Source organism: Zootoca vivipara, chromosome 2 (genome assembly GCF_965207765.1).
Source record: "Zootoca vivipara chromosome 2, rZooViv2.hap1.1, whole genome shotgun sequence".
NCBI classification, from domain to species: domain Eukaryota; kingdom Metazoa; phylum Chordata; class Lepidosauria; order Squamata; family Lacertidae; genus Zootoca; species Zootoca vivipara.
This window is the reverse complement of record NC_142584.1, coordinates 111,986,306-112,007,648: the sequence shown is the minus strand read 5'-3', so window position 1 is coordinate 112,007,648 and position 21,343 is coordinate 111,986,306. Positions and strand designations below refer to the sequence as shown.

The following is a 21,343-nucleotide window of genomic DNA, read 5'->3' as shown; positions in this document are numbered from 1 at the left end:
TGCTCGGAAACGTACTGGGAGCCAATGTAGGTCTTTCAAGACCGGTGTTATGTGGTCTCGGCGGCCGCTCCCAGTCACCAGTCTAGCTGCCGCATTCTGGGTTAGTTGTAGTTTCCGGGTCACCTTCAAAGGTAGCCCCACGTAGAGCGCATTGCAGTAGTCCAAGCGAGAGATAACTAGAGCATGCACCACTCTGGCGAGACATTCCGCGGGCAGGTAGGGACTCAGCCTGCGTACCAGATGGAGCTGATAAACAGCTGCCCTGGACACAGAATTAATCTGTGCCTTTTATTATGGACCCACCCTGGGGAGCAACTTCTTTTAAAAAGAGACAAGGAAAAAAGAGCAAAGGCAGCGGTGAGGGAGGCACTTTGTGCATGCTTAGAGACCACCCCATCCCCAGCTATAAACCCACCCCGGCTTTCCAAGACGCCTTTTCCCCGGCACTGGACTGGCGGGGGGATGTGAAGGGGGTGTCTCTGTGCATGCTCAGAGGCAGCCTCGTCCCGGGTGCCGCTATGGGAGGGGAGGGCACTCACCTAACCATGACCCAGATCCCGGCCACGACGAGGCACCGTGCGCCGGCAACGGACTGAGCCGGAGCCCCTGGCGCAGGCCGGCGCAGGCCAGCGTTGAGCTCACTACCGGCCCTGCCGAGCGCAGCCACGGGCCCATCGCCCAGCCCGCCTGCCTGCCTCCCGCTTCCCTGCCCACAAAATTCCGGCGGCGGGCCATGCAGCCCACGCCGCTCTGGCAGGGCGGAAGGGGCCAGCAGCGCTTCCGCTGCCGTCCATGCCCTGGCGCCTCTGCCTTGGGCCATGTGGCCCACAACGTTCCGGCGTCGCGGAAAGGGCCAGCAGGGCTCCCGCCGCCGCCCGTCACCCTAGCAGGGCCAGCGGGGCTCCCGTCGCCGCTCTGCCTTGGGCCATGCGGCCCACAACGTTCCGGCGGCGCGGAAGGGGCCAGCAGGGCTCCCGCCGCCGCCCGTCACCCTGGCAGGGCCAGCGGAGCTCCTGCCGCCGCTCTGCCTTGGGCCATGCACTCTGCCTCGCCGCTCTGGCTCGGCACTCCGCCCAGTGCTGCTGGACGTTCCGAGCGCTCGGCGCTGCGGAACGCTCCACTCTGCAGCCGCCTGTTCCGGCGGCGGGGCGGCAGGCCTCCTCGGCCGGGCCAGGAAGAGGCCAGGCCGCTGGCTGGGCGCTCTGCCCGGCACTGCTGTGCGCTCTGAGCGCTCGCCGCTGCGGAGCACTCCACTCTGCAGCCGCCTGTTCCGGCGGCGGGGCGGCAGGCCTCCTCGGCCGGGCCAGGAAGAGGCCAGGCCGCTGGCTGGGCGCTCCGCCCGGCACTGCTGTGCGCTCTGAGTGCTCGGCGCTGCGGAGTGCTCCACTCTGCAGCCGCCTGTTCCGACCGGTGGCTTGCCGCTGCAGCAGCTGGTTCCAGGCCCCGCTGGCTGGCTGGGTTCCGCTGGCTGGCTGGGGCGCTCGGCGGTCTCGCTGTACACGGTATGAGAGGTATGTCTTATTTTCGGGGGGTGTCTTAGATATAGCAACTCCTAAAAAATGCTGCCATGGCTTACTTTATGGCTACGTATTAAAAAGGGGGAAACACGGTAGCAAGGAACTGCTAGGAGTCAAGTATAATAAGAACAGTCTTCTTTATTGCAGTAGGAATCTTGACTAACAGGAGGGAAAGGGTGAGCTCCTTTTATACTCTCAGGAGCAGGGGTTGGGGAAAGGATACACTTAGGTTTTGGTGGGACCCTATCAGAGTGAGGATCCAAATTGTGCTAACAAGTTAACCAATAGCAACTGTCACCGCACCCATTTGAATCGCCCTGGAGCAGGAAAGGTAGTTACAGGACTAGCAGAGAAACTCATGTACTGTACACAAATTAAACCAATACATAACACACACACACACACACACACACACACACACACACACACACACACACACACCACCCAAAACAGAAACAATCGTAAAACCATGGGAAATTTTTAAAAAATGGGTAGACAACTTTTGTATTGTTTTCAATCAAGGGAGACAATGGAGGAGTGAGCCTGCTGTGGCTGTAGAGACCAATACAGGAGAGACATGTTTTGTGTCAGCTAGTCCAACCCCTTACATGGAATCATAACCAACCAGATATATGACAGTCCTACCCAAGGGTTACATTTGTCCTTTTTTGGGGAGGGGGGTGTCCCTCTCTGGGTGGTGATGTGTATTACTTCACTTATTTTAAAATGTGGCAAATGGTTCTGGATCCTCCTGCAAACAGCAAACAGAAGTGTGGGTGACCCCCAAGTGGGTCTGTGGGGCAGAGTCTGCCCTAAAGTACTTCCCTGATGGCACTACAGAGGGGAGGAGGAGGAGTCAAGGATCCAAAGCGGAAAGTAAATAGAATTCTTTTTCTACATCTTAACAAAGCGGGTGTGGTGGAACATTCCGACAAAGTTCAAAGCTACTACTTATTAACCAATGTCAAATTTATGATAGCTGATAAAAAGACCTGTTCAGAAAAAAACATGAATTTGTTTTATACAGTTATAAATACATGCCAAATGCCTGTTTTTTTCCTTTTCATTATTGAAAAAGAGCAGTTTATGTTTGGAGTGAGATGAGGTGGTGAACAAATGGTTGTTCTGTTAGGAGGAGAGAAGATGGAGAGGGAGAGGAAAGCTGAGCACATCCAGCAGAAGGAAAGAACAGTTGCTGGTTGTATTTACAGCAGTACAAAGTGCACACCCTTTGCCTCTCCATAAAAAGGGGCAAGGAGACAGGAGCAGGAACAGCTGGGAAGAAGGAAAGGTAACCCCAGAACGTCTCCTTGATCTACCACCATCTCCCTGCCCACAAGAGAAGCTAGTCTGGGGGTGAGTATCTGACAACCAAACCCCATTGTATGTTCCCAGGCTGCCCTTTGCCCAAGCAGGTCTATTTTCATTCAGTTCCCAGTGTGTATAGAGGAGCCTTTGAACTGTTCCTCTTCCTTGCCTTCCCCCACCATTCAGCTGAAGGTCAAGCACCTATGGAAATGCTGTTAGCTCTGGGAGAGGATCTCCCATGTGTGTCAACGGAGGTCTTGACTTGGCACCCAAAGGAGGACTTGGAGCCCAGCAATGGCTTATGTCCTTGTCTGTCACCTCAGTGTCCTTCCTGGGCCACTTTTCATGCAGCGTCAGGAAAGTGGACCTGCAGATGAATGTGAGATTGTGTCCCACAGAATGATTATTTAATGGAGCTCCATTATTCTTCCTACTGGACAGGGAATACATGAAACAGGCAAACATTTCTGAAAAGGTGACCTGTTTTGCTTAAATGGACAATTTTAAGGATGAAGATTTGTGGCGATAAGTTAAATTCTTCAGAGGAGCTCTTTTTTATTTGACAGACTGCCTTGTTTTAATAGCTATTTTAACAGCTCAATATATTTCAGCATTTTTTATGTATTTGCTTTATAACGGCTTTGGCTACATATTTTTTATCTATTTCATAAAATACTGCCTAATTGTGGAAGAACCCAAAGCAGTTTACAAAAAGAAAAAAAAACCAATTCAATTATATCTAAAAAAATTAAAACTACAATTTAAAACATACAAACCATTTCAACCACAGTAGAATAGACTAAAACAAATGAAAACTCATCAAAACTTTCTCATCATCTGGGTTGTCTTGTCTAAATAAGAATGTTGTCAGCAGGTGCTGAAATGAAGACGATGATAGGAAGAGTGATCCAAAGTGTTGGGGCCACCAGGCTAAATGAGCTAAATGATTGACAGATGCAGGGCAAGTATTAGGCCTGGAAACAATGCCTTATGAGGAACAACTTAGGGAGCTGGGTATGTTTAGCCTGGAGAAGAGAAAGTTAAAGGTTGATATGATAGCCATGTTCAAATATATAAAAGGATGTCATATAGAGGAGGGAGAAAGGTTGCTTTCTGCTGCTCCAGAGAAGTGGACACGGAGCAATGGATTCAAACTACAAGAAAGAAGATTCCACCTAAACATTAGGAAGAACTTCCTGACAGTAAGAGCTGTTCGACAGTGGGATTTGCTGCTAAGAAGTGTGGTGGAGTCTCCTTCTTTGGAGGTCTTTAAGCAGAGGCTTGACAGCCATCTGTCAGGAATGCTTTTATGGTGTTTCCTGCTTGGCGGGGGGTTGGACTGGATGGCCTTTGTGGTCTCTTCCAACTCTATGATTCTATGATTCTATGATTCTATTATGTGGCACCAGTAAAAGTGCCAATTCCTCTGACCAAAGAAGTTAAGTGTGCACATATGTGGTAAGGTGATCTTGAAGGTAAATTATGGAAATTTGGGGTTGAATTTTACATCCCATCTCTCCATCAAGGGAGCCAGTATCCCTGAAGTCCATTATCAGTCAGAAGAATGAGTGGAGGAACCAGTTGAGGAAAGCAAAGGAAATATTTGATATCTGTTGCAACTGAGTTCCCCCAACCACCCACCTTGCAAGGAAGTGAGGGGACCCAGAACAAAGATGTATAATAACTTTTAAAGACTTAAGAATTTGCCCAGCCCTTATCCAAGGACCACCATCATGCAGGTACCAAGCATTTGAATCATGGAATCATAGAATTTGGTGTGTGTTCAATTGACATGCGAACATGCCCACGCTGCTTTTGGCCCAGAATGGGGACAGACTTGCTTGCGCTCTGCCAAGGTGTGGGATGTTGTGGACGGGGAGTTCCCTGTGCAGACAATAAAGAAAATGGTTGTACTTGTAAATCAGACCATACTCAGAATATTATGTTTCTCCAACATTTTTAGAAATCTGTCGCTCAGAGATTTGAACAATACATGCTAATTTTTTTTCCTGGGGGTTGCCAGAGCATCCTTTTGAAATGGTGAAGACCTTAGTGTCAGAGTTTATTGACACAGACCGGCCCCTTTTCAAATACAGTGATTTGAAAGTATAAAGCTGTGCCAGGCTGTGGAAGAATGATTTTACCGAGAACTTCCTTCTACCTATACGGAGGGGTCCCACAGTTCAACTGGAGGCTAAAGATGGCCTTGCTCTTGCTTTGTGAATTGTCTAAATTTTATACACTCAAAGTGACTAGTTTTTCAGGGAGTATTTCATAATTTTTTGAAGGCCTGAGGTTTGGTTTTCTGTGGTGAGTACAGTATGTGCTTATTATCTGTGTTTACCTTAAAAATAGTGTAACAGGACCAATTGTGGAGGATACGTTGCATAAGAAAGTGAAATGCAGAGTTAGTTTTACTGGAAGGATGTGGAAACGCTTAATACTGAATAGTTTTTACCTCACAGTCATTTGTTCCCCTCCTAAGTTCATTCACATCCTGCTGCCATCCTACAGCTACCTCCCATCTCTTCCTCTATCATGGCCTCATCCTCATTCACGGATGTGGGAGAAGAAGCCACATGCCCCATCTGCAGGGAGTATCTGACAGACCCTGTGACCTTGGACTGTGGTCACAACTTCTGCCAGGGATGCATCGTAAACTATTGTGACACATGGGAACCAATGCAGGTGGGGGACTTGAAGTGTCCCCTGTGCAAAGCCCGGATGCGAAGAGGAAATTTCCGCCCCAATTGGCAGCTGGCCAACATAGTGGAAAAAATTAAATTCCTGCCACCAAATAAAGGGGGAAAGGATCTGTGTAAGAGACACAACGAAAAACTCCACCTGTTCTGCAAAGAAGATGAAGAATTGGTGTGTTTCTTTTGTGAGCGATCCCCTGCACATAAATCACACACTGTGGTTCTCAAGGAAGTGGCTGCCCAGGAATACAAGGTAGGAAGTCATTTTGACGCTTGCCAGCACAATCCTTTCATATATCTCTGTGTGTCTGTGATCTGTGTGCAGAATATGCTGTCAATGTGGCTGTAAATGAAACATAATAAATTGCTAATCAGCACCTTAATGTGAATCAGAAATTGGGCCTGGTCTCTGTGCTATCCAAAACAAAACAAAAACTTTGTTTTGCTTCAAAAGCAACTTTTTAAAATGTGATTTTGTTTTTAAAAGCACCATTTTTTCCTGCTTTTGTGTCAAAGGGATCCTGTGTAATATAATGTAACGTACAGCAAAAAACAAACAAACCCTAGAACCTCCCAGAGCAATGATCAGATAAAAATCTAATAGTAGGGGGCCACACACTACAAATTTATGGATAACACTGAAGCTCCCAACCTCCAGTCCTAATCAAATCTGATATTTTGCATTCTCTTTAGACACTCTTCTGTGGTCGCCTAAAGCATCTGAAGAAAGAGAGAGAGAAAATTCTGGCTTATGAAGCAAAAATAGGAGAAGAAAGCAACAGCCTCCTTGTAAGTGTCACAATTACTACGAAGTGAACAAGTATACTTGAAGGACCAAGGTTGAATCTATAGTGTAAGCGGGACTCCCTACAGGGAACCAGGCCCTATCATCCTGACGTCCACCTTGCCCAGCACAGGGAGCAGCAGTGGGTCTGGAGCAGGCAATGGGGAAGGTAGAGACTCGGAGGGAGAGAGCAGTCAGCTTGCGGAACGATGGGAATGCTCAGGAGAGGAGGTACCGGTAGGTAGGTGAGGGCTCCAGGATGCTGGAGAGCCCAGACACCGCTCTAACCCTGAAGAGGCTGAGGGGGCATCGCTCCTTCCGGCACAAGAAGTGAGGCAAATGCAGAGGCGCAGGTCAAGGGGGAGGCGTTTTGGGGTCCCCCGACTACTTTACTGGCGTAGGAACAGACGTATGCCATTGCCGGATGATTCTGATTTCGGATGAAAGGTCATGTTTTAAGCTATCTCTGAACTGTAAATACTATGCACAATAAAAGTCTTTAAAGGCAAACAGGACTCAAGCAGAGTTACTCTAGAGCAGCCACAACGACCCTCTGACATATAGTTATACGGAAAACACTATTAAAAATTAGCTCTGAGTACAATTTCTCATTGGGACAGATCACAGCTCTACAGGGGTCACCTGGGGTCACATGTTTATAATGCATATATAACGTTTTAATCAGTCCAGTGTAGCTGAATCCCAAGTCATTATGTAGCCCCATTCCTGAGTGATTTACCATAACACTGAAGGTCATTCTAAAGACTCTGGCCTCCTCTTTTCTTCCTGGTTCATGCAGAAATTAACAGAAACTGAGAGGGGGAAGATGGTGGAGAAGTTCAGACAACTGCACCAATTTCTGGAAGAACAAGAAAAGCATCTGCTGAATGAGATAGAAGAGATGGAGAAGGAGATCACAAGGAGAAGGGATGAGCAGCTGGATAGACTCTCCAAGGAACTGTCCTCTCTTGAAAAGAGCCTCCGAGAGATGGAGGAGAAGAGTCAGCAGCCAGAAAGTGAACTCCTGGAGGTAAGACTTTTCTGGAACCTGTTCGGTAGAAACGGGAACTGCAATGGCGTCCAGCACGCTTCCAGTTGCGTGACTTTGCTGCGCCTCTCCGCATCTCCCGGCTTTAGCAGAGTATCTTCAGCAGCGGTATGCATGTGTGTAAGGAGTTATCGGCACGGCAGTAAAACATGCTGACACAGCTTCATCTACTCTATGAAGCTTTGATGTACAGCAGCAAAAACAACAAACCAGCCAGGAGAGAGCGAGGACATATTGACTCTCCTGTCGCAGTCAATAAAATCTCCTCACAAATACTGTGGCAGCAACAAACAGCATTTGATTCAACTTTAAAGAGAAGACTTTTTTTTTTTGCAGGGAAAGCTCCAGAGGGGAAAAAAGTATGCTCAGACAACTATTCATTCATTCATTCATTCATTCATTCATTCATTCATCCATGAAATTTATATACTGTCCTATACCTGGAGGTCTTAGGATAAAAATCAGGATAAAATTAGAATATAAAAACACAGAATACACAATCCAAATAAAAACAGAAACAATTGAGTAACCCCTCCAAAAACAGATTTTCAAAGATCATTGAATGAGAAGCAAAGGCCTGGTTAAAGGGGAATGTTTTTGCCTGGTGCCTAAAAGTGTATAATGAAGGAGCCAGGCGAACCTCCCTGGGGAGAGCATTCCTGTTCTCATCTTGCCACCCTCTGGACCTCTCATGGGGCTGTTTAAGGCTTTATAGGTCAAAACCAACACTTTATCTGGCAATTTTATTTGGCAAAGGAAACACCTGAGCGTGGATACTTTTACTATACAGACTCCTATGCAGAAAGGAGGACTGGCAGTACCTAATTTTTCCTAAAATACTGTAGTATGAAGCTGCCCAGCTCACGTTGTTAAAGTTCAGGATATCTCATAAATTGGAAATGAAACTCTTTCAGCTGGAATCATTAATCATAAATTCTCCTCGGGCCACTATACTATGGATACCTGGGAAAAACAGAGGAGAAGATCCCATGAATTTCCATCAGGTTTTAAAAAATAATAATCAGAAACTAATCTGGAGAACTGAACTTAAGATCAGAAAGATAAAAACTGAGAGATATTGAAATTATAGATTAATCCATCCCTATCCAAAACTAGGCAGATTCACCTCAGAGGGCCAGAAGGCATCCCTTCCAGGTCTGATGGGTCTTCATTATATGGCCCGTAGTATGCAGTGAATCTCATTCTTCTTTTCCTCTTTTCCCTTCTAGGATGTGAGAAGCACCTTGCAGAGGTAAGTGAATCCTGCTCATCTGCATTAATATCACTCTGGGAAACTGGGAATGGTCTAGAAGGAGAGGACATAAAGCCTGCCCCTCCAAGCTCTTAGGATGTGGTGAAAGGTTCCAACAAGGGAGCAGGAGCTGGGGTGTGTGCCATGTTCCTGAACATATCTCACCTGTAACTTCAAGGTGTCACTTGGGTTCATGATTAGAGGCTAGAAGGAACATTTCATTTTTGTCAACAGCAGCAACCATCTTTTACTCCTCCACATCTTTCTTGTAGGTAATGCAGCCGAAATTAAGAAGCTCTGAGCAGGATGGTATCACTTGATTTTATTTCTCCATTTGAGTAGATTTAAGTGAGGAGACTCAGACAAAGGGCTGCTCTTTTGGCCCTCAGATGTCTGACTTTGGAGTCCCTAGCAGGGAGGAATCTCCTCTCCTCTGTGCCTCCATTCCTCTGTGTCTCCCTCTGGGCTTTCTACTGTTTCTTTCCTCCTCTCAATTCCTTTTTTTTTAAAATCAAATTTTATTAAATTTTCCACTTTGACCATATCACATTAAATATTCCAAAAGTTAGTCGGACTTCCCATTCTTCAGATTTGGAAGATCTGATCATCTTATAATTTACTGCATTCCTAATCATTATAATCAAAGTCATTTCCAATAATTCTGTTGTTATCCTTCAATCTTCTTTTCACAGCCTCTGAGTTGTTCCAACAAGCGAATTTAACCAAACAGTATATGATTCTGTGTCGATTTTATGCCTATGATTCCCTTCCATAGGTTTGCAATGTTTCCTCACACACTGGTATTCTGACAAGTCAGTCCAAGAATACAAGAGCCATTTCAGTGCTGGCAGCCGCCATCTTCAAACAGTCCCAAAAATCAAATCCAGGCCTCAGTTCGATAGTTTCTCAAAACTGGTGACATAATATAGTCTTTCCAGGAGAGATTTGCCAGATCAAAGCTGGAAATACACATCTGATGTCGTAATTAAGGCTCACTCCCCCTTTTAATGTTATCTTTAACATGGCAGATTCCCCAATTAAAACTGCGTCACATCCAATAAACTTCTTGAGAAAGCTCCAGCTGCTAATGAGATTTGCTTCTCTTTGATGTTAATGATTTAGGAAATCTTTAATTGTCTTCCAAGCAAGTCCAAAAATAAGGGCCTTAATTGTTTATATTGTCATTTCCACACAGTTTATATTTAAGAAACCATATTATATCAGCAAATTCCAAACTTTCCAGTCTCGCTTGTTATACATGCCATAAACGGTTCTTCTAGGGGTTTTTCGTTAAGTAAAATAATAAGGCACAATAATAAAAAAAGTCTCACCCCCCCCCTTTCCGTTCCGTTTCAACATACCACTCTGTCTCTGGTGTAATCTTTCTCCATCTTTTTTATCTCAGTGGCAGGGCTTTGCAGAGTAATTCCTTCCTCCTCGTCTGAAGCATGCCCAAAACTTAAATCCATTTTTTCATTTTAAGTAATGGAACTTGGCGTGCTCCAGGGATAGCGTTTGGGAGAGCCGGCTATCTCGGGTGCTTTCCATCCAGTGCCCCCCAGCCCCTCCTTCCCTCCAAATTTGGGACCGGGTTGAATGGGCATCTGCGGATGACACTGCATCTTCCCTTCTCCGGAAAGATTTTGGGAGGCTGCTTACTCCCATAACATCCTCTAATTAGCCCCTGATAGTAGGAGTGATGGAATGTTCAGCCATCTTCCGTCACGTCTCAAGCAGATGTCCTCTCAATTCCTTTCTTTTGCTGTACTCAGAAGTTTTACAATTGAATGGGTTAATGTTTATTTTCCCCATCAGATGTCAGCAAAGGGAGACATTTAAGGACCCAATGGCTTTCCCACCAGAATTGAATAGGAAGATCTCAAATTTCTGGTTTGAAAATTCCATTCTATATGTTGAGATGAAGAAAATCAAAGGTAATGAGTGGCTGCAAGGATTTTACACTGGACAATAAATTAGTCCGAAAATTGAACATGTCAGGCTCTTACTGTATTTTATTTACTCTTGCCACAAGCAGCAATAGGAGCTGCAGAGTTTCCTTCTGGGTATCATGACCCATGTATACTGTCACTCAGAGGCTTGGGGGGGACAGGGAAAAATAAAGGCAGCCTGCACCACAGTATACAGCCAAGTCAGGATTTAGTATTGTTCCAGTGTTCAGTTTACAGTTGTACTGAACCTCCTTTGCATTTTGGTTCTTTAAACTCCACTAGTGTTTCCCCATCCTGAAGGGCATTAGAAAGGCTCTTAACAAATACACAGTTCCTCCACTCCCAGCTCAAGCTTGTTTCCCAGCAGTGGAGTTATCTCCCAAGTTCTCTCTTCTTCCTCACTCTCACCGGCAGCTGCAACTATCATAATCTCCTGAGTGTTCTGGTTTCTACAGCAATTTGTGGTGGGTTTTTTTTAAAAATCTCCTTGAAGATTCACCAGCCTCTCTTGACATTTTTATTTCTACAGCAGTTTGTTGGTGGTTGTTTAATGCTCACTAAATTAATCAGCGTCTTTCATCAGCAAATTTCTTCTAAGAAATAGATACTGTATTTGGCTAATGTACAAAATTCTTCAAGCAGTTTCCAGCGAATTCCATTTTGTGGGTGACTTTCACTAACATATTCAGCTTTATGCAGAGTTTCCCCTAATATATCAGTCGGTAGGAGAACTGCATAGCAAAATTCAAATGTGTGTGTTTTGAAGGATTGCTGTGTTTAGTTCCCATTTTGTTTCAGAAAGCGTGAATTTAGTAGATTCACCAATCAATGCAGAATGAATTGCATTTCTACCCATTCTTACCTCTACCAAAATGTTTGTTAGGTCGGAAAGAATTTAATATATTTTCTGAAGAACAACCTCCTGTTGCATGAGCCCCTTGCCAATCTTCCTCTGCAAATTTAGTTTGTCATTATGATTAACAATTCTGCCTTTGATTATTGATTTTTCACCAGTTTATTTGGGGCAGCTGTTAAGGTTTTGGACAGTTCTCCTCTAGATTCTTTTTAAAGATTGATATTGCAGTGTTTGACAGGAGTGCCTGGCGTGCTATGGTCCATGGGGTCACGAAGAGTCGGACACGACTAAACGACTAAACAACAACAACAAAATTGCAGTGTTTTATCATTTCTCAGTTTATCATTTTTTTATTTTTAATCTCTTCTTCATACACTTTTCTTATGTGTAATTGTTGGTTTTATATCTTAATATTTTACTTGAAATAAAGAAACAATTGATATTATGTCATTTAGTGGAAATGTTGTTATAAAATTATTTGAGGTATAGAAGTCTAGCTCTCAGTCTTTGTATCTCTTTGCTTCCTCAGATGTTCTGTCATTTGGACGGCCTCAGAGAGGTAACTTTTGGGTGAAGGACCAAATTCAAACACATGTTGGGAGCTGGTGTTTCATTGGGATTAAATGGTCTGTCCTTTCCTTGGTGTTATTCTAAGAGAGGGAGGAGAAGTATTGGAACTTCTTTGGCCTGTCCTGCTTCCTCTGGCAGGATCTAGAATCAGTCTAGATTGGCATATACTATTTTGGACGGAGGGGAAAAAATCTTTGTGCTCCAAGTGGGTTAGTGTGTATGTAGCCTCAGTCCTCTCTTTCCCCTTTTGCTTTTACTGGATTCTTTGGTCTTGAGTATGATTTCTTCCATTCCAATTAGACGATTAGTCCACACACACAAATACCTGAATATATCTATGATAAATTCATACCAGTAGGTGTTCCCTGTTGCATTTGTTCCTATCTTCTAATTTGCTGGTTCTAATCATGCTGATTTAGTACCAGCAGGGCATGTGTACTGAGTGCTGCCAGCTTCCACTTGTTTTTTTTTCAAAATAATTCCCCACCCCACCCAGGAAGTAAAAAAACACAGACAGGCAAATGTATGTTCTCAGTACATACTTTATAACATGGTTTGCATGTGCAGTATTTTGCTTTTGGGCTATGCTCCTTTATTTAGTTACAACCAAAAAAGAAATTAAGCACTGGTGAAGAAGTGGAAATGGAAAGTTGAACAGCAGAACTTGACAGTTGATTCCCCCACCCAAAAGCACTGAATTTAATAAACAACAACCTTGAGTAGAGTGGTTAGGAGCTCTATTATCCCCGTATTATTGCTGATCAAATCACGGTTCTGTAATGTATCACCGAGATTCTGAAAATTTAAAAATGAGAATGGCAAAAGAATTCATTAGGTGGGAGTGACCATGCTCTTCTGGAGTTTCTGTAATCCCCACGTGGGGCTAAGGTGTGCCTCAGGGATATAAACCCCCACTGAGAAAAGGGTCTTTGTTCAACAACATGGGCGGGAAATCTTGGTCTATGCTGTTTGTTCCACCAGTCAGCTGATTGCCGGAGGGCTCTAAGTTGCGTCTGCCGAAAGGAGACATGTAACTTTGATTTAATTTCTTCAAGTAAGTTAGTTGTTTCTTGTTTTAACTTTGTAACCTCTTTTATGAGAACTGCTTTTACTCTGGTATATTCTGTAACCTTTTGTTAGACTTGTTTGCTTAACTATTCTTATTAATAAATAGTTAAAAAGGATTTCTGTTCAGTTTGTTCTTTCCTGAGCCACAGTACTAAATCTGGTTCCTACGCTGCTTGGTTACCTACCAGACCTGTGTTAAAGTAAGAAGTTGCAATTTGCTGGTAAAGGCAAGTTGCTGGTGGCAGCTACCGTTAGTTTTGATTCCGCGGTTAGCCCACCCGGTCATAGCTTAGTCGTCCTAAGACAGGGGTGCCAGCCCGACTCTGGAGGGAGGTGGGTGGCACCGGGTGGAGGACAGACGAAAGGTGACTGGACACAGGTCTGGTAGGTAACCAAGCAGCGTAGGAACCAGATTTAGTACTGTGGCTCAGGAAAGAACAGGGGACAGAGAAAGGGCAGAACTCCTCAATGCCTTTTTTGCCTCAGTCTTCTCCAAGAAAGAAAACAACACCCGACCTGAATAATATGGAGCAGATGATTCAGCAGGGGAAACACAGCCCAGAATAAGTAAGGAGGTAGTACAAGAATACTTGGCTAGTTTAGATGTATTCAAGTCTCCAGGGCCAGATGAACTACATCCAAGAGTATTAAAAGAACTGGCAGAGGTGATTTCAGAACCACTGGCAATAATCTTTGAAAATTCCTGGAGAACAGGCGAAGTTCCAGCAGACTGGAGGAGGGCAAATGTTGTCCCTATTTTCAAAAAGGGGAAAAGAGAGGACCCAAACAATTACCGCCCAGTCAGCCTGACATCAATACCAGGAAAGATTCTAGAGCAGATCATTAAGCAAACAGTCTGTGAGCACCTAGAAAGAAACTCTGTGATCACTAAAAGTCAGCATGGGTTTCTGAAAAATAAGTCATGTCAGACTAATCTGATCTCATTTTTTGACAGAATTACAAGCCTGGTAGATGAAGGGAATGCTGTGGATATAGCCTATCTTGATTTCAGCAAGGCCTTTGACAAGGTGCCCCATGATATTCTTGTAAAGAAGCTGGTAAAATGTGGGCTAGACAATGCTACCATTCAGTGGATTTGTAACTGGCTTACTGACCGAACCCAAAGGGTGCTCATCAATGGCTCCTCCTCATCCTGGAGAGTAGTGACTAGTGGGGTGCCACAGGGTTCTGTCTTGGGCCCAGTCTTGTTCAACATCTTTATCAATGACTTGGATGATGGGCTTGAGGGCATCCTGAGCAAGTTTGCAGATGACACCAAATTGGGAGGGGTGGCTAACATCCCAGAGGACAGGATCACACTTCAGAATGACCTTAACAGATTAGACAACTGGGCCAAAGCAAACAAGATGAATTTTAACAAGGAGAAATGTAAAGTACTACACTTGGGCAAAAAAAATGAAAGGCACAAATACAGGATGGGAGACACCTGGCTTGAGAGCAGTACATGTGAAAAGGATCTAGGAGTCTTGGTAGACCACAAACTTGACATGAGTCAGCAGTATGATGCAGCAGCTAAAAAAGCCAATGCAATTCTGGGCTGCATCAATAGGAGTAGTGATGTATACATCAATAGTGATGTATGGAAGTGAGAGCTGGACCATAAAGAAGGCTGATCGCCGAAGAATTGATGCTTTTGAATTATGGTGCTGGAGGAGACTCTTGAGAGTCTCATGGACGGCTAGAAGATCAAACCTATCCATTCTTAAGGAAATCAGCCCTGAGTGCTCCCTGGAAGGACAGATCGTGAAGCTGAGGCTCCAATACTTTGGCCACCTCATGAGAAGAGAAGAATCCTTGGAAAAGACCCTGATGTTGGGAAAGATTGAGGGCACTAGGAGAAGGGGACGACAGAGGACAAGATGGTTGGACAGTGTTCTCGAAGCTACGAACATGAGTTTGACCAAACTACGGGAGGCAGTGCAAGACAGGAGTGCCTGGCGTGCTATGGTCCATGGGGTCACGAAGAGTCGGACACGACTAAACGACTAAACAACAACAAATCAATAGGAGTATAGCATCTAGATCAAGGGAAGTAATAGTACCACTGTATTCTGCTCTGGTCAGACCTCACCTGGAGTACTGTGTCCAGTTCTGGGCACCGCAGTTCAAGAAGGATACTGATAAGCTGGAACGTGTCCAGAAGAGGGCAACCAAAATGGTCAAAGGCCTGGAAACGATGCCTTATGAGGAACGGCTTAGGGAGCTGGGTATTTTTAGCCTGGAGAAGAGAAGGTTAAGGGGTGATATGATAGCCATGTTCAAATATATAAAAGGATGTCATATAGAGGAGGGAGAAAGGTTGTTTTCTGCTGCTCCAGAGAAGCGGACACGGAGCAACGGATTCAAACTACAAGAAAGAAGATTCCACCTAAACATTAGGAAGAACTTCCTGACAGTAAGAGCTGTTCGGCAGTGGAATTTGCTGCCAAGGAGTGTGGTGGAGTCTTCTTCTTTGGAGGTCTTTAAGCAGAGGCTTGACAGCCATCTGTCAGGAATGCTTTGATGGTGTTTCCTGCTTGGCAGGGGGTTGGACTGGATGGCCCTTGTGGTTTCTTCCAACTCTATGATTCTATGATTCTATGAATTAGGCCAGGTGTTAGAGATGGAGCAAGAAGAGCTTGTTGAAGTGATTGAAAGAGCCTACGGAATTAAATCCATGTATGCTAAGGGATTACCCAAATTAAATGGGAATGTAAACAGTTGCAGATGAATCCCAAGCCGGAATTAAGATTGCCGGAAGAAATATCAACAACCTCAGATATGCAGATGACACAACCTTGATGGCAGAAAGCGAAGAGGAATTAAAGAACCTTTTAATGAGGGTGAAAGAGGAGAGCGCAAAATATGGTCTGAAGCTCAACATCAAAAAAACCAAGATCATGGCCACTGGTCCCATCACCTCCTGGCAAATAGAAGGGGAAGAAATGGAGGCAGTGAGAGATTTCACCTTCTTGGGCTCCTTGATCACTGCAGATGGTGACAGCAGTCACGAAATTAAAAGACGCCTGCTTCTTGGGAGAAAAGCAATGACAAACCTAGACAGCATCTTAAAAAGCAGAGACATCACCTTGCCGACAAAGGTCCGTATAGTTAAAGCTATGGTTTTCCCAGTAGTGATGTATGGAAGTGAGAGCTGGACCATAAAGAAGGCTGATCGCCGAAGAATTGATGCTTTTGAATTATGGTGCTGGAGGAGACTCTTGAGAGTCCCATGGACTGCAAGAAGATCAAACCTATCCATTCTTAAGGAAATCAGCCCTGAGCGCTCCCTGGAAGGACAGATTGTGAAGCTGAGGCTCCAATACTTTGGCCACCTCATGAGAAGAGAAGAATCCTTGGAAAAGACCCTGATGTTGGGAAAGATCGAGGGCACTAGGAGAAGGGGACGACAGAGGACAAGATGGTTGGACAGTGTTCTCGAAGCTACGAACATGAGTTTGACCAAACTGCGGGAGGCAGTGCAAGACAGGAGTGCCTGGCGTGCTATGGTCCATGGGGTCACGAAGAGTCGGACACGACTAAACGACTAAACAACAACAAGAGAGCATGGAAAAGGACTCCCTATTTCAGTCTCAACCACTCATGGAAAGAGAAAGTTTTTAACTCAGCCCTAATCCCCTCACTCAGCAGAGACACTCAGTATCCCCTTTGATTCTGGAAATAACTAAGCAAGGGTTATTGTCAACTTTTAAAGAATACATTTTTTAATTGGTAATATTTTCCCCAACTTTATAAGTATGCAACAAGAAATATAAAACACAAACAAGCTATTAACAAACAATGACTAAACAGAGTTTAAAACATGTTTAGATTACCATGATTAAAATCAAGCATTAGCAGGATCTAAAATAACACAGTAAACACAAAAATAAAATAAAATGTCTTTGGTTCCTCTTTGTTACCTCCTTGCAGTCACACCTTTAGGTTCTGTGCTTGTACAGAGCCTCATTCAGGATAAAGTTTTGGTGGGGACTTCATCCACATCCAGAATGCAATATACTATATACTGTACATAGAACAAAATTATATATTTGTTTTTCTAATGTATTATAATTATTTTATGCCCCACCTTTTTCCCTTACAGGGACTAAAGGTAGCTTACAAATAAACATAAGAACTGCTAAAACATATGGGGAATATTAAATCTATTTTTCATTGTTTATTAATTAAAACAAATATTGCAAATTTGAAAGTACAGTTTAAAAACCACTCCAGAATGGGGGTGGTGGTGAGAGGTATGTGAGTGATGGCATAGGCCCTGGCCATTAGGGCAGCTCCCACTATAGCCAACTTGTCCTTGATGTGGCAAAACTCTCAAGTTCAATTTCTGCACAGTTTATTTCAAGATGCTTAAATATAAAAATACAGGTGTGTTTTCAGGACCTTAAAGGAGCTTTAGCATCACTGCTGCCAAAGCCAGAATCTTTTTAACTCTTAGTCAGATAGCCTTAAGGTCCACAAATATCAACATTTTGGAGATCCTGAGCCATAAGGTGGTTAGATTGGCCTCAACTATTCAGTACTGGCCCCGACTTGGTGGAACGCTCTCTCACAGGAGACCAGGGCCCTGCGGGATTTGACATCTTTCCGCAGGGCCTGCAAGATGGAGCTGTTCCGCCTGGCCTTTGGGCTGGACTCAGTCTGACCCCTATGTTTTCCTCCCTTATGGTTTTGATTTGGGCCATTTTAAAATGAGGCTGCATTTTAACATTTTAAATTCATATTGTATTTTAACCCGTATTTTAATTAATTGTTTTTCTTTCTTTTATGTCTTATTGTAATTTTACTGGTGTCATCCGCTCTGAGCCTGGTTTTCACTGGGGAGGGCGGGGTATAAATAAAATTTTATTTATTATTATTTATATTATTTAGCCTGCTTTAGGACAACAAATGTGTGACTAGTGCTATCATTATTGTAAGAAAATAATGCTGGAGGTTTGCTAGGGAAGGACATTTGTTAGGTTGCCTCCATACATTGATTTCTTCCCTCTGATTTCATTGTCAGCCACTGAAAGCCCCAAATGAGCAATTCACACAGGGAGATTCAAAGGAGGACAATTTTTCTCCTCTTACCCCCATCCTCCCCTCCTCCCCTCCACTGAATAAAAGAGCTGAGGGAATATTTTCTGGGTTGTTTTGCTTCTTGAAGGGTGACTGGATTGACAGGAGGGGCACAATAAAATACATTGAGTAAAAAGGAACAAAAAACATTATTTAAAAACCTGCAGGGAAGGTATTTATTCTGAGGTGATTCTGGCAGAAAGAGGGGAGTGAGTGTCCCAATCCTGAATCAAATGTGAGGAAACCCAATTTATCTGAGAGGAAATTTGGTTCTTCTGGGTGTTTCTTAAATCAAGATGTCCATCTCTAACCGTCAGCTGATTCTGTCTCTTCTCTTTCCCTCCTCTTCTCCCCAACAGCAAATGTCACTCTGGATCCAGACACAGCCCATCCCATCCTCATCCTGTCGGAGGATCAGAAAAGCGTGAGAAAGAGAGACAAACCTCAAGCCCTGCCCAACAACCCTGAGAGATTCAATGACCAGCCTTGTGTGTTGGGACGTGAGGGATTCGCAACTGGCAGACATTTCTGGGAGGTTGACGTGGGGAGAGAGGAAGGGTGGGCTGTGGGGGTTGCCAGGAAGTCTGTGGAGAGAAAGGGCCTTGTCTACAAAGGAATGGGGCCTGAGAATTGGGCTGAGGGGGTTGACAGGAAGTCTGTGTGGAGACAGGGCTTATTCTCCATACGGCCTGGGAAGGAGATCTGGGCTGTGGAGAAGTGGGGAGGTAAGTACTGGGCCTCCACTTCCACTTATTACTCTCTTCTGTCCCTGAGGGAGAAGCCCAAGAGGATCCGGGTGACTCTGGACTATGAAGGGGGACGTCTGTCTTTTTCTGACGCTGACTCAGGAGCCGAATTCTACACGTTATCAGGAGCCAAATTCTACATGTTCCCAGAAGCCGAATTCTCTGGAGGGACCCTCCTCCCCTTCTTTTATCTGGGCGAAAATAAAACCCACCTCAGGATCTCCTGAGGAAATCTGCCTCACAAGCCCAGTTGGAGTTTTTCTCCACACCGGAATGATTGAGATGAAAACATTTGCCAGTTTTGAGAGGAGTCACAGTCAGCAGAAATATGAAAGAAACAAAACCTGGGATTTTCTCTTTCCTTCCCTTTCCCAGAATTTCCTCTGCAGCTGAGTCCTTAACAGACCACAATACCTTAACTGTGTCAATTAACAATCTGTTTATCAAAATGGTTCAGCCTACACCAACTTTAACCCACTTTTCATTGCTCACCTACACCAGCTGTTAGAATACACACATACAGTGGAACCTCGGTTTACGAACACAATTGGTTCCAGAAGTCTGTTCATAAACCGAAGTGTTCATAAACCGAAGCGAACTTTCCCATTGAAAGTAATGGAAAGTTGATTAATCCGTTCTAGACAAGGAAAAACATCCCCTAAAGCAGCAGTGCTCCCCGGCCTCTGGGAGGCATCGGAACGAAGGCCCGGCTCCGGTGCCTTCCTTTGGCAAGGCTATGCAAATGCCTTCCTTTGGCAAGGCTATGCTGCAGCCCAGTCGCGGAAGCACTCCCCGGCCTCTGGGAGGCATTGGAGTGAAGGCCTGGCTCCGATGCCTTCCGGAGGCCGGGGCTTCGCTCCGATGCCTTCACGGAGGTCGGGGAGCGCTTCCGCGGCTGCAGCCCAGTCGCGGATGCGTTCCCCGGCCTCTGGGAAGCATCGGAACGAAGGCCCGGCTCCGATGCCTTCGCGGAGCCCGGGGAGCGCTTCCGTAGCTGCAGCCCAGTCGCGGAAGCGCTCCCCGGCCTCTGGGAGGCATCGGAACGAAGGCCCAGCCTCCCCGAAGGTATCGGACGCTCTGGTGTATTCAGGGAGGTTTGGCGTTCGCTCCGATGCCTTCGGGGAGTCTGGGGCTTCGCTCCGGGCCTCCAGGAGGCATTGGAGCGAAGGCCCAGCCTCCCGGAAGGCATCGGGCGCTCAGTAGGCCTCGGGCACCTCGGTTTACTAACTTCCGGGTTAGGATAGTTCGTAAACCGAAAATTTGTAAACCGAGGTGTTCGTAAACCGAGGTTCCACTGTATTCCTAGAAAACAACCCCTTCCCACTTTTGCAACTAAAGCTCATTGCCTTGTGGACCCTAGGCAGGAAAGAAATGCAAAGAATATTTCCGAGGCACCAACTTAACCCCTTCTGTGCAAATTTATCCTCACCGTCTCTACACTTCCTCAGACTTAAGTATCTCTGAATTCAGTGATGCCTCTGGCTCATTGTTTTTGGGATTGTTTCATAAATCTTCTGTATCTGGGGTAGCCAATATGGTCTGTCCTGGATGATGTTGGACTACAACTCCCATCAGCCCCAACCAGCATGGTCAGGAGTCAGAGATGATGGGGGTTGTAGTCCAGCAACTTGGCTGTGTGTGCCCTATATATGTCACATGGAGACTTCTTCACTACTTCTTCACTTCACTTTTAATTTGTTTACCACCTTTCTATTTTACTATACTCAAGGCGTTTTACAAGCTGAAGAGACAGCAAAGAACATATACCTTATAACAATCTAATCCGATACAAAAATGTGATAATAAAACATAACTTTAAAATATGCAACTTATCTATATAAATAAAAATGTAATGTCTGTTTGTGGATGACCAAAAATCTCCGAAAGTGCTTGACCGATTGCGTTGAAATTTGGACACAACTTTCCTTACGAATACACGAGTGTTTGCAAATACTTTGATTAGGCAGATATCACACTTGTGGCAGGTAAAATCCTGTTCTTTTGCGAACACAGCCCCATCTATGGTGTGTCGAAGTAACACACACTCTACTAAATGAATCAGCGAGCGGAGGCTGCTGGGAGCAGCTGCCCAGCGGCTCCTTCTCCGAGGCAGGGGGCCAGATCCTGCCATCAGCGGGTGGAGCCTACTGGGAGCGGTTGCCTGGTGACTCCTGTTCCGAGGCCGGCAGCAGGATCCTGCCCCTTCGCCCACCGGCCCCTCTGGGAGCATGAGGTATGCAAGGGGGGGGAAGGGAGATGTCGGGGTGCCGTGTGCCGTCATGCTGGTGGAATATGACGTCACCCACCGATGGTACACAGACAGGGATATCGCGACGTCATGGGAGCGTGAATGGATCAGGACGGGGTGGGGGGATTTGCCAAAATGTGTGGCCGGATACAGCTAGTATCGAATAAAATAACATTCAACAATCCATTAAAATAGTATAGAATATTAAATATCAGT

At 45.1% G+C, this 21,343-nt stretch overlaps 1 protein-coding gene across 3 annotated transcripts in view; it reads left to right on the top strand.

Moving 5' to 3' along the window:
- Positions 1-19,257, top strand: part of LOC118077726 (E3 ubiquitin-protein ligase TRIM10-like) — a 51,508-nt gene extending 32,251 nt beyond the window's left edge. Inside the window, exons 1-8 of one of the 3 annotated variants that reach the window (XM_088663573.1) lie at positions 2,738-2,873; positions 5,311-5,777; positions 6,218-6,313; positions 7,108-7,338; positions 8,586-8,608; positions 10,424-10,542; positions 11,943-11,972; positions 18,493-19,257. In XM_088663573.1, the coding sequence (XP_088519699.1) occupies positions 5,364-5,777; positions 6,218-6,313; positions 7,108-7,338; positions 8,586-8,608; positions 10,424-10,542; positions 11,943-11,972; positions 18,493-19,106 (1,527 nt within the window). In that variant the 5' untranslated portion in view covers positions 2,738-2,873; positions 5,311-5,363 and the 3' untranslated portion in view covers positions 19,107-19,257. Of the gene's footprint in view, positions 1-2,737; positions 2,874-5,310; positions 5,778-6,217; positions 6,314-7,107; positions 7,339-8,585; positions 8,609-10,423; positions 10,543-11,942; positions 11,973-18,492 lie in introns of those variants that run through there. The other 2 variants (XM_088663572.1, XM_088663571.1) reach the window with 2 other exon arrangements.
- The last annotated feature ends 2,086 nt before the right edge of the window (positions 19,258-21,343 follow it).